At 45.7% G+C, this 12,393-nt stretch overlaps 1 protein-coding gene across 1 annotated transcript in view; it reads left to right on the top strand.

Moving 5' to 3' along the window:
* Positions 1-12,393, top strand: part of TNIK (TRAF2 and NCK interacting kinase) — a 181,373-nt gene that overhangs the window by 119,300 nt on the left and 49,680 nt on the right. Inside the window, exons 17-19 of the mRNA XM_015412943.1 lie at positions 2,893-2,999; positions 8,501-8,664; positions 9,873-9,970. Of these exons, the coding sequence (XP_015268429.1) occupies positions 2,893-2,999; positions 8,501-8,664; positions 9,873-9,970 (369 nt within the window). The remainder of the gene's footprint in view (positions 1-2,892; positions 3,000-8,500; positions 8,665-9,872; positions 9,971-12,393) is intronic.

Here is a 12,393-nt window from a genome sequence, read left to right as displayed (position 1 = left end):
GGGCGTGGCCAACCTGGATGCCAGCCGGAACTCCGTTCCTGTGCGTTCCTGCCCAAAAATAACCCTGGTGAATGCTATATCAATTTCTGGTTCATCTTAATTTTTACCAGCTCTACCATCTTCATTTCTTTATAGTTAGAAATTCCAAGGCAACAAGGTAAACAGCATGTAATTAATACAGTCGCAGCCATGAATTCATATCCCATCAAAATCATTTTTCCAAAGAAAACTCAAGCATATGAGTGAGTGTTCATTACATTTTTGTATGTCTTTGACCAAGGATAATGCCAAAATAATCACAGTCTGGCTGCTGATTTCCTTGTTGTTATGTGAATGCACATCATAAGTTTGACCACTTCAGAAACTCAGGGGAATTTCTCACTCTTCATTATAGGGCAGTGGAATACATAATGTGGCACATTTTATGTTTCCCCATTTCTGTAGATACAATGCCACATACTTCAGTATCATATAGAAGGATGAGAACTTTTCAGAGTGTGACAATTCAAGTTATTAAATAATTTGCACAGGCTTGGCTTAAATCTAAGCTTACTGAGCCTTCTGACAGTCCTTTGGTCACTGCAAGAGAACAAGTAAGCCCCTTTGACTGTGTACATCAGTTTGTTTTTAAGTTCTTGCTTAGCAACAGACTTCCTAGATTCATGGCCTGTTTACAGAATGACCATGTGGATGAATAGTCTGTTCGATTTGGTGGGGTGAATTCTAGAATCAAAAAATCCTTTTTATTTAAGAGAAGGATTAAGGCAGGGGTCCCCAGCATAGGACTTCTGGCCACCATGGTGCCTGCTAACACCTTTCGTGATGCCCACCAAATGTTTTTAGAAACTGGGTGGGGTTGGCTGGTAGGGTTCCCAAGTCGAAAATACTCACCGGCGGGGGAGCCTTGGCTGGCTCCGGGAGCCGTTCCCGGATGCGTGTGCGCGCAAAGCACACACGCGCCAACAGCACGTCACAGGAAGTGACGTGCAACATCGACCACGTTGAGGGCGTGGCCACGATCGTGGGAGGGGAAACCATAGAGTTTTCCCTCCCCGATCCAGGCCATGCCCCCAACATGGTCGACGTGCACGTCACTTCCTGTGACGGTGCACTTTGGGGCGGAGTTCCCCCCGGGGCCCGATTCCGCGGCGGCAGAAATCGGGCCTCCAAAGCGGGGGTTTGCCCACCCCCATTTGGCAGCCCTATTGGCTGGGGCTTTTGCCCCATTGAAATCTGATTTTTTTTTAAAGTTACTTTGGCAGCAGCTGCCACCACAGCACACGAATCTTCCCTGTGTGACTGGAGGTAAGCTGTGAGTGTGCAAGAAAATATTTTAAAACAATATTTTTAAAAGGCATTCTGTTGAACAGAACTTCTGCCTGAAATGTTGAAGAGTTACTGTTGGAGCTACGCGTGTCCCCGCTCTCTGACATTTGGTGGTTGTCTCTACCTCCTGGGGCAGCCATTTTGTAGCTATGTCCACCACTGTGTGTCAGAATTCCAAAGGTGCTCGCCCACAGGCCCAAAAAGATTGGGGACCCCTGGATTAGAGCATTTACCATTTTCCCCCTGCTCTAAAAAACATGGAAATTATAAGTTAAACCATGACATCATTTCTGTACCCGCTCAGTCTCATATAGTGGAATTGCCAGTGAGATTGCATGCATCCTTGCTTTCTTGATCTTCCAGTTCAACATTGTTCTCAGTGGAGGTGAACAGGCAGAGTATCAAAGGATGCAGCCTCCCCAGGCTCTTGCCACGTGCACATCTCATGAATTTCTGGCATTAAAATGGTAGAACTTTAATGTGCCTTCTCCCATGGCTCCATAATTTGGGTTTTGATCCCAGGTCGTTACATGTGCTGCATAAAATATGGGCCGTTTTTCCTCCAAAGCTCTGTTTCCTTTCATTCAAAAATTCCTGCATTTTTTAGCCCGTGCAGTTATGGGGAGGGAGGAAGAACCCTGTTTTCAGAAGACACATTTCATGTGAGAAGTCGTATTTTGCAACACTACTCAGAACTGTTCAGCTACTTTGTACAATTGTTCAGTGTTCTCCATAATTTGGAACTCGCAGCTTGTGGCCTACTGACCCATTCAATATACAGCCCACCCTGTCCCTTCATTACTATATAAACAGCAAGAACTGAACAATTTATCCTGGCCTTCTGTAGGTCACAAATTATGGAGGGTGGGTGTAATTGGAATGCAAGGTTTGAAATTCACAGATACAGTCACCCTGTTGGGGTTGGCAATAGACTTTATGGAAGTCCGGAAAGAGGATGAAACGTTGTCCCATCAGCCACCTGTGCTCCCTACTTGCTCAGGATTGCTCTCTTAGCACAGCACTGACTTTCACAGGTTCAATTTTCAGTGCAAATGTTTCCCCTTTGGGTGGGGGTGAAGCCCCAAAGGGAAGCAACCCCCCCTGCAAAAATTCTCTCTTTGAGCTGACCAGTGCACTACGTGAAACGTCATCATCTCTTGGCAAACGTTTTGCTAAGGAAGAAGAGGTGTGCAGCCAACTGCATTGCAGATTGGTTGGCGTTCTGCCATCATCTAATGGTAAGAGCATTCTAGAGACCCCTAATCCTTTTTTTTTTGCTTTGTAACATGCAAGTACTTACTGTAATGATACACTGTAGAAAAGAACCAATTGTCAGTGAAATATTTCTTTTTATCTTAAGCAGCTAGGCGTCTTTCGGCAGTTTTCAGTGCAACGTGTGATCACTTAATTCAATACATTTCTAAATTTCAGTGAGAAATTAAAGCAAAGTTCTGCCCTGCAAAGTTGTTTTGAAACGTGTCCATCTGTTTCAGTACCTGATGTGAACTGAGGACCTGATTTTAACAGTGCAGTCTCAATAGGTGGTATGTTTTCACATTCTTAAAGGTGCCTCAACGAACTACTTCCATCTCACCTGCATTAGCTCGAAAGAACTCTCCTGGGAATGGCAACGCACTGGGTCCTCGTCTGGGATCACAGCCAATAAGAGCAAGGTAACTCCATCCGAGAAGGGACAGCTTAAGGGTGCTTATATCCCACCCGGGTCACAAACAGACAGAGGAATCTCTGGTCTTAAGTTAATCGAATCAGCTTATCATAGTGAAGGGATTCTAAAATACTGTATTTAACACACATACATACCCTTCCCACCCACCTACTGGGACACACTGGGACAAACAGAGAGACAGAAGGCAATGAGGTAGATCCTACCCCTGTCCTACCATTCCACTGAACAAAGTTTAATTTTTTTATTTAATCAAAATATTTATACCTCTTTTTTTATTCCACCATTGGAGAAAGAGCCACTTAATTTGGAGGAAGTTTCCTTCAGCTGGAGGATGGTTGAATTCACCCCAATATGAATGATGGATTAATTTACTTATTTCTGTAGTTGCATGCCTGCTTTTCTTCTGCCCTGTGCGATGCATTGGGGAAAGGTGGAGGAAAAGGGAGTTTCTGTTCCCCATCTCTCTCCTTTTGCCACTTTTCTCGGTATAATACCAAGGTCCCTGTTTGACAACTACCGTATGAATCCCAATTTTAAAATCTTGAATTTGTTTATGACCTATTCACATGCTATATAGCTCTACTAGTATGTTATTGATTCCTTCATGCTTCTGACAGTAGATGACTACGGTAGGAAGGGAAGCTATGCTGCTCCTAAGTTTCAGCGCATATGCAGCAGCCAGCCCCAAGTAATTACAGTTCCAAGTTTACATGTACTTTGAATGTCTGAGGGTTTGGGGATGCCACAGTTTGTTTCTGTTAACCACAGGAAATCCCAAGTAAATGCCGGTTTACCTACCTATAATTGAGTCTTAAGATGTGAATTGGTCTCAGACCGCTTTTGAATCAGAGTAACTAATGCTGCATTTCTGGAAGGCTAAAAAAATTGTTCAGGCCACCGATAGACCTATCCTCCATGAAGCTATCTAACCCCCCCCCCCCCAAAGCCGTCTGTGCCTGTGTCCAACACTGCATCCTCTGGCATTCCACATTTTAATCACTCTCTGTGTAAAGAAGTAATTCCTTTTGTCTGTCCTGAATCTACTGTCCATCAGCTTCATTGGATGCCCTGGAGCTCTGGTATTTTGGGAGCAGGAGTCTGTCAACTCTTTCCACCCTGTGCATAATTTATAAACCTCTGTCATGTCCCCCCCTTAATAATCTTGTTTCTAAACTGAAAGATCTTAGACTCTTCAGCCTTTCCTCGTACGGAAGGTGCTCCAACCCCCTAATCATCTCAGTTGCCCCCGTCTGAACTTTTCCCAGCTCTGAGATGTCCTTTTCAAGATCTGATTACCAGAATTGTACACAATATTCCAAATGAGGTCACACCATAGATCTATGCAGGGACATTATAATATTGGCCCTTTTATTTCCAGTCCCTTTCCTAATATTCCCTAACATGGAGATTGTCTTTTTTCACTGCTGCAGCACACACGGTTGACAGTTTAATTGACCTGTCTACTATGACCCCAAGATCTTTTTTCCTCTCAATCTCAGCAAGTTCAGATCTCATTAGCTGAATTTGGGATTTTTTTGTTCAAATATGTATCACCTTTCACCTACCAACATTGAACTTCATTTGTCAAATTATTGCCCAGTCACTCCATTTGTGGAGATCCTCCTAGAGCTCTTTGTAGTCATTCTTGGTTTTCATCATTCTGAATAATTTTGTGTCATCTGCAAATATGTTCACTAGAAGAAGGAGAGTTGGTTTTTATACCCCACTTTTATCTACCCTAAGGTAGAGAAAGCGGCTTACAATCGCCTTCCCTTCCTCTCCCGACAACAAGCACCTTGTGAGGTAGGTAGAGCTTAGAGAGCTCTGAAAGAACTATGACTGGCCCAAGGTCACCCAGCAGGCTTCATGTGGAGAAGTGGGGAATCAAACCCGGTTCTCCAGATTAGAGTCCACTGCCCTTAACCACTATACCATGCTGACTCTCACTAGCTACCCCTAGTTTCAGATCATTTACGAACAAATAAAATAGTGCTGGCCCCCATATTGACTCTTGTGGGACCCCACTACTTACTAACTCCATTATGAGCACTGTCCATTTGTTCCTGCTCTTTGCTTCCTATTATTTAATCAATTTTCAATCCATAAAATAATCTGTCCTCTTATCCCATGACTGCTAAGTTTCTTCAGGAGCCTTTGGTAAGGTGCCTAGTTAAAAGCTTTTTGAAAATCCAAATAGATAATGTCTGCTGGGTCACAGTTATCTAAATGCTTTTTCACTTTCTCAAAGAACTCCAAAATGTTGGTGAGACAGGACTTTGGTTTGCAGAAGCCAATGCTGATTTTCCCTCGGCGGGATTTGTTCCTTTGTGTGGTCATAATTCTGTCTTTGGTTACGGTTTCTACTGATTTGCTTGGAACAGACATTAGGCTAACTGACCTGCTTCCCCTCTGGGACACCCTTTTTAAAAATTGGTGTACCGTTTGCTACTCTCAAGTCTTCTGGTACATTTAGTGATGTTATATATATATGGGTTATATGTCTATATTCAGCCTGCCATAGAGCCTAACTACACAATGTGGTATTTACAGATCTGCCCTTTGTCCTATTTGGATCCTGTGCTGGGAGTTCTCTGTTGAAACAACTGCAAGGTGCATGGAGGCCTGGTTCAGACTGGGCCTGTGGCATTTGGGGAAAGGGGTTTTTCCTGTCCTGAAATGTCTCCTGGGAGCCACTGTTTGTCTGCTGGGGAAATGTACAGGTAGCCTATCAATACACATAAGTTTCCCCAGTGGGCCAAATTCTAGGCTGTATCCCACAATTTGCAGGTTCAAGGATCAGGGGAACTTCCCCTCTCCCCTCCTCCACAGAGCCTGTCCTGCCCCGGGAAAGTTTATTCCTGGGATCTGAGAGACTTATGCATGCTAATAGCCACTTGAGTCTTACTGCTGCAGTGGGGAAGGGAAGGATGCAAAGTTGTGCCTTCCTTTCCCTTCTATGAGTGGAGCTCTGCTCATGCAAGAGGTGGAAAGAAGAATTTCATTCCCCACTGCAGCAATCCAACCTTCACGACTGTTAACAGACTCATATCCCTCCACAGAGGAGTAAATTTCCCCAGGGTTAGAAAGGGCTCAGGGATGGGGGTGTATCTTGGACCACCAGTTCTTCTGATGGCAGTTCACAGGGTCGAAGTCATTGGCTACAGGGAAGCCCACCTTTCACCCAAAAAAGAATCCATGGTGACTAACAACAATAGAATCAATATATCATAAAATCGTGTTTTAAAAACAATTGAAATAGCCAGCTAGAGCACATTTTTAATTTAAGCATGGTATCATGTAATTAGGCTTTCAGATGGGATTGGAACAGGGATACAGGTCCCGTGCTCCACCCTCACACTGTCGCACTGGTTGGTTTTCACCATTGTCCTTTCTCCCCAACGTGACCTACACGCGGACATCGTCTTCACTTCTAATGAATCCCCTTTAACTGCTGTTGGAAAGTAGCCTGCATCCAGATAGCAGCTTCTTTCCCGCAATGGTATATCACTAATAATCCCCATATGTTCCCCAACGAGCACTACGATCCGGGACTAAACATCTGGTGGTTACAGGTCCCAAAGAGGCCAGACTAGTGGTGACTAGGGCTAGGGCTTTTTCGGTGGTGGCTCCTACCTGGTGGAATGAGCTCCCAGTTCCGCAGGGCCTGCAAGACGGAGCTCTTCCGCCAGGCGTTTGAGTAGGAGCCGCCACGTCTGTTACCATCTGTCCTAGCCCTTATTACCAACTCACCATGAGTGCAAAAATGGTGGTACTGCATGGAGCTGTGGCCACTAAGGATACCATCCTGGTGACGTCATCGGTTCCCTTGTTAGTTGTTGTGAAGAGCACTTATGTTGCACTGAATGTTTTTAAAATGCAGTTTTAATGTTTTATGTATTGGGCATTGGCCCCATCTGTACGCCGCCCTGAGCCTGTTCGCGGGGAGGGCGGGTTATAAATTTAAATAAATAAATAAATAATAAATAAACCGGGGCTTGAGGTGGGTGAAGATGCCCCTAGGAAGATGGTCCCACATAACGTGGGGGCTCAGTGCAGTGATCGCTGATTCGGACTGTGCTGTTTTCTGTTCATCTCTTTGGGTGAGCGGCAATCAGCAGGAGGGCCACCGCCGTCCCTTGTAACTTCACTGCCTTGACACTTAAAACAGCTCATCCGGAGGTGCCTGGAGGCTTGCTGCTACCTTGAGATAAACTCAGCAGTTACCTCTCGGTGCAGCTCCCAGGGCGTAAAACATAATACGTGCTGGAGCCATGTCTCTCTTCAGGAGGGAGCTGGAGTGCGAGGCATTGTAGAACAGGCAAATGAGGTGTCAGGTATCAGCCTGCTGCCTGGGGCTTGAAATAGCCAAGATAACGAAGAAACCGGGAACATCAGGAAACAGGAACCCGGCAGATGTCATCAACAGTCATATTTGCAGCTGCCGAGGAATAAATGTTCTGGAAGGAAATAATTAATCTGCGAGTCGCAGGTTTACTTTCTCTTGTTGGCGTGTTGTTTAAAATAAAGTAGATTAAGGTCATTTGAGGTAGCGCTCGCACAAACACAGAATTCCAGAAGGCGTGTAAATAAGAAACAGTCTCCGCTAGAAGGTAGATGCTTTCAAAATAGAAAAAAGGTGATAACGGTACATCGCTGGATGGCTGAAAACAACCTACGGTACTTCTCTTCTTGCTGCTGCTTTTGCTACCTTGTTTCATGGTGTTGTCGGAATTTAAACCAGTTTAACCTTCGGGTTGATCTTCACCCCCACCCCAAAGAATCCTGGGGAAATCTCCTAAGGGACCTCTCAGCCCTTTTGCAAAGCGACGAGTTCCAGGGTTCCTTGTGGGAAGCCCTTGTTAGTGCCATCCTAAGCCGAGTCACACCCTTCCAGGCATACTGACTTTAAGGGACTTACAAGGATGTAACTCTGTTAGGATTACCCTGTTAGCAGTGGAGGTTGGTAGCGTTGCTTACTACTTCTGAACTTGTGGCACAAGCTGTGTACAAAGTCATGGCAAAAAAAAACACAAGAAAAGATTTCCAGCAATACACAAGAAAGATCAGAACCGTTGAAGTTAACATCTGACATTGCACAACAGTCTTGCAGTTTCAAAAGGGATGAAAAACTGTACTTTTTAGAAGGACTTTTGGCTCATAGGAAGAGTGGCTTTGGCTTTGAAGGGCCATTGCTTGGTCTTTTTAAAATGCATCGTTGCTGACTACGTTGATAAGTATTTTTTAATATTTTTAGGAGGTGCTGGTTTTGTGGTTGTTACTTGCCTTGGTCCCAGTTTCCTAGGAGAAAGGCAGGTTTATCAATGTTTTAAGTAAGTCAATAAGTGTCCAGAAGTGGCAGCCAATCATAGTTCACCTGCAGCAACACCCGGTACTTCCCACCCACCCCACTCTGCTGACCTCATGGCGAGCTTTCTAGAAGACAGTGGGAGAGTGACAGCTGTTCTCATTCCTTCCCACCTTGTCTAGCAACCCTGACTTGCGGAGAACTGAGCCCATCATAGAAAGCCCCTTACAGAGGACGAGCAGCGGCAGCTCTTCCAGCTCCAGCACCCCCAGCTCCCAGCCCAGCTCCCAGGCAGGATCGCAACCTGGATCCCAGACTGGCTCCAGTGAACGTAACAGAGTCAGAGGTGAGGCTCCTTATTTTCTTGCTTTATTTTACATTCAGCCAAGCCCAGCATTCTGTCCACTCGACTGTAGTACAAATCTTTAGAAACAGCACCTTGCAATTTTAACTATGACGTTATACATTCCCAGCACAGAAGCAAATGCTTTTACTATATTAGAACTTGCATTTTATCAGCCCTGTGTAATGCATTTCCTTTTCAGGAAAGAGAGATGGAGCTGGCAACCCTTGTAGGAAGGCAAAATTCTGGGCAAAGAACCCCTCTTTCTACCCCCCCTCCCCCAAGCCATAATGCTCAGGCCCAGGATAAAGACTTCCCACGGCCTTGGAGAGTAAACTCGTCTCAGCCTATGTCCCTCTCCTGATTTTGTAAACCAGTTTTTCAGCTGTACGAATTCAGACAGCAAGGGAAGTTCAGCCATGGCTGAATGTTGGTCATATGAACAAAACAACAACAACAACCCACTGCATAGAAAATTAGTATCTCAGGGGAAAGGGGCTAGGCTGGCCTTTTCCTTAACAAGCTAGTTTTCTATGAGCAGGGATTTTTATTTATTTTAGGCGTTTTTACCCCGCCCTCCCTGCAAGCGGGCTCAGGGCGGCTTACAAGGGGCATAAGCCCATCCATAAAACCAGATAAAACAGTAAAATCGTAAATAATAACAATAATAACAATAATATTTTTATTTTGCATGGAGGAGCATTTTAATTATGTGAGCCCGCAATTGCAAAAATTGCAAATGGTGTTGAAGTAGGGAGGTATTGGCGCTACTTTGAATTGTGTCATTTTCAAATCTGTCTAGCAGATTCTATACAAGATGCCAAGAACAGGCCTTAAGATCAGAGCCTACAATCTCCCCCCCCCCTTCTCCACATCTCCTCATTTGCCTGATGAAGAATTCTGGAGTACTCAGACGCTTGCACATTGTTTTGTGTTAGCTTCGTTGGTTCTCATAAAAGCCATTACGTGGCTTTTTGAGTTTGGATTTTGCATTGGACCAGCACAACTGGCCTGCAGCTGAAGTCCCTACAGGATTTTTTTTTTTTTAGAAGGAGAAATTTACACTGCTTCTTAAAGCAAAAGGGGAGAGACAGCATGCATTTCTCTGAAACACAACTTTGCTTTGGGTCCCCCCCCTATTTTGTGGTTGGGGGGCGGAGGGAAGAGAGAGACTTTAATCCCATTTTGTCCACGCTCTGCTCTTTGCCCAGGAAACACCAAACTCGAAGGGTCACCCATTCTCCCTCATGAACCAGCAAAGATAAAACAGGAAGAGGGCAAGGACCTGACCCGGCCCAGCCGACCTGCTGTGAGTCTTAAATGTGTTTTGTAACAGAACGCTGCCTACAGTAGTGGTTTTGTTTTGTTTGGATAAAAACCTCCCCATAAGGAAAACAAGAGTTAAATGCTGGGCATTCCCCCTCCCCCCCCCTTCAGTCTTGGATGTAGAAAGAGACTAAAGGTGATGGGAACAGCTAGAGAAATTGGGATTTGAAGTCGCTCCAGCACAGGAACAGGATCAGTTCATGACTGGGATTTGGGGCTGTCTTTTATTTGAAGTTAATCCATATGTCTAAGCATTCTGTAGGATCTGGCCAGTACTCCTTGGACATTTTACTGTCACAAAAGGCCATCCCTTTGCTGAGGGAAGCGTCACCTTCTTCTGCTCCACAAATAGTCCCCTAGAGAGGTCTGACGTGGCACCCAGCTTCTGATGGGCAGGCATTGCCATCGGACGAGACACACGGTGGTCTGGTTTGTGTGTGTGTGAGCCACCCGTAGCTTGAAGACCACAGTCCATAGAGGGGCAAGGATGGTGCAAGAGAGTTAAGGCACTGGTTTTAGAGAAAAGATGCTGCCATTCACAGGCAGGTGAGGGCCGCTTCACTTGAGGAGGGAGCATCAGGCCTAGCAGCGAGAGGGCAGATAACCAAGATGTGTTCCCAGGAAACAGCATAGAGTAGAATGGAGTACTAGGTCATGTTTGGGGACTCAGATTGCTAGGCAAGCTGGTGATGGGCAAGATACGGGGATTCGAGAGTCAGCAAAGAAGAACATTAGGAGCGGGGATTCCCAAGCCAGTCCCATCAGCAGGGGAGGAATGCCTCCAGTTTCTCAGACACGTCCTGTTTTCTGACCAATGGCAGGCATGGGGGAGTGTCAGCGGCACATCCTTCTCCCAAGACCTGCAGGTATAGGGTCGAAAAATACCTGCCACCTGTCCTTGCAGATGCAGGCTCTAGCCGGGTGGGTTTTTACAGCACTGTTATAAGATTCACAAGGACACACAACAAACTCTTCCCATATGTTTCTCCCTGGTTTGATTTTTAGCATTTTGTATATCTGTACGGCAAGAGGGCGTGGGAGGAAATACCACTTTACTCTCTTTTGAATGTGTATTTGCTGTTTTTTGTGGATGTTTTCTTCCCTTTATACTGCGCTAACACTTTTGATTTTATTTCTAACCCGCTTGCCTTTCCTCTGGCATTTTCCTGTCCTCATCTGTTTCCTCTGATGCTGATTAATCTTCCCTTACTCCCAGAGCTATAAGAAAGCAGTAGATGAGGTTAGTGATGTCTTTTCTCAGTTGGTCATGCCTTTGCAGGGGTGACTAGTTAGCGCTTTAACCTCAAGCCATATTTTTCTTGGTTGCTGACATTTGGAAAGGTGGCACTGCGGATAAGTACAGGGAACTCCCAGAGAAGAAAGAGAGACGGGCTGTAGAGGAGGTGTGAAGCTTTTTTTTTTAATGTACTCCGTACTGAGCATCAAAAAATCCACATGCAGACTGCTTATATTTAAGCCACCAGAGCAACAACCCTGGATCTGTGCAAGTAGAGATTCCTGTCTGCAAAAAAATGCAGAGAATATCTGGGATTAAGGAGACAAATTGTTGTAATGGGAGTCGGGACTGAATAAAATCCGTACTACCAAACTTTTTCGGATGAAGAACCTGTCGCATAACAGCAGGGGTCATTTCGAGGGGGAACGAGCTGGAATGGCATTCCGGGAGTAACAAGCCCAGGAGTAGGGAACCCAGGCATGCTTGCATAGCTGCCCTTTGCTTCCCCAGCCAGCCCGCGGCATCGGGTTGGCTGGGGAAGGGCAGGCAGGCAGACATGCCCTCTTTTTCCCCTGAGCCTCTCCACTTTTGTGGAGAAACTCGGGGAAGTGGGGGGGGAAGGGAAAGAATGGGAAGGGAAAGAATGGCATTTTAAACATGCCTGGGTTCCCTGCCCGATCTTCTCCAGGTGCCCCGGGCAGGGAACCCAGGCATGCTTGCGTGCCTGCCCTTTGTCAGGGAGTGTGGCATATGCAAATGAGTTGTGCAAATGAGTTGTGCGAATGAGCTCCTGCACCTCTTTTTCTACAAAATGACCCCTACATAACAGTAAGAGAGCCAGTTTGGTGTAGTGGTTAAGTGTGCGGACTCTAATCCGGGAGAACTGGGTTTGATTCCCCACTCCTCCACTTGCACCTGCTGATGTGACCTTGGGTCAGTCACAAGTTCCGGCACAACTGTCCTTGAAAAAGAGCCGTTTGTGTCAGAGTTCTCTCAGCCCCATCCACCTCACAGGGTGTCTGTTGTGGGGAGGGGAAGGGAAAGGAGTTTGTAAGCCGCTCTGAGACTCCAAGTGAAGGGCGGGGTATAAATCCAATCTCTTCTTCTTCTTCTTCTTCTTCTTCTTCTTCTTCTTCTTCTTCTTCTTCTTCTTCTTCTTCTTCTTCTTC

The sequence above is a fragment of the Gekko japonicus genome, unplaced genomic scaffold, assembly GCF_001447785.1.
Source record: "Gekko japonicus isolate JY-2015 unplaced genomic scaffold, Gekko_japonicus_V1.1 scaffold1832, whole genome shotgun sequence".
Lineage (NCBI taxonomy): Eukaryota > Metazoa > Chordata > Lepidosauria > Squamata > Gekkonidae > Gekko > Gekko japonicus.
This window is presented reverse-complemented; position numbering and strand designations above follow the sequence as displayed.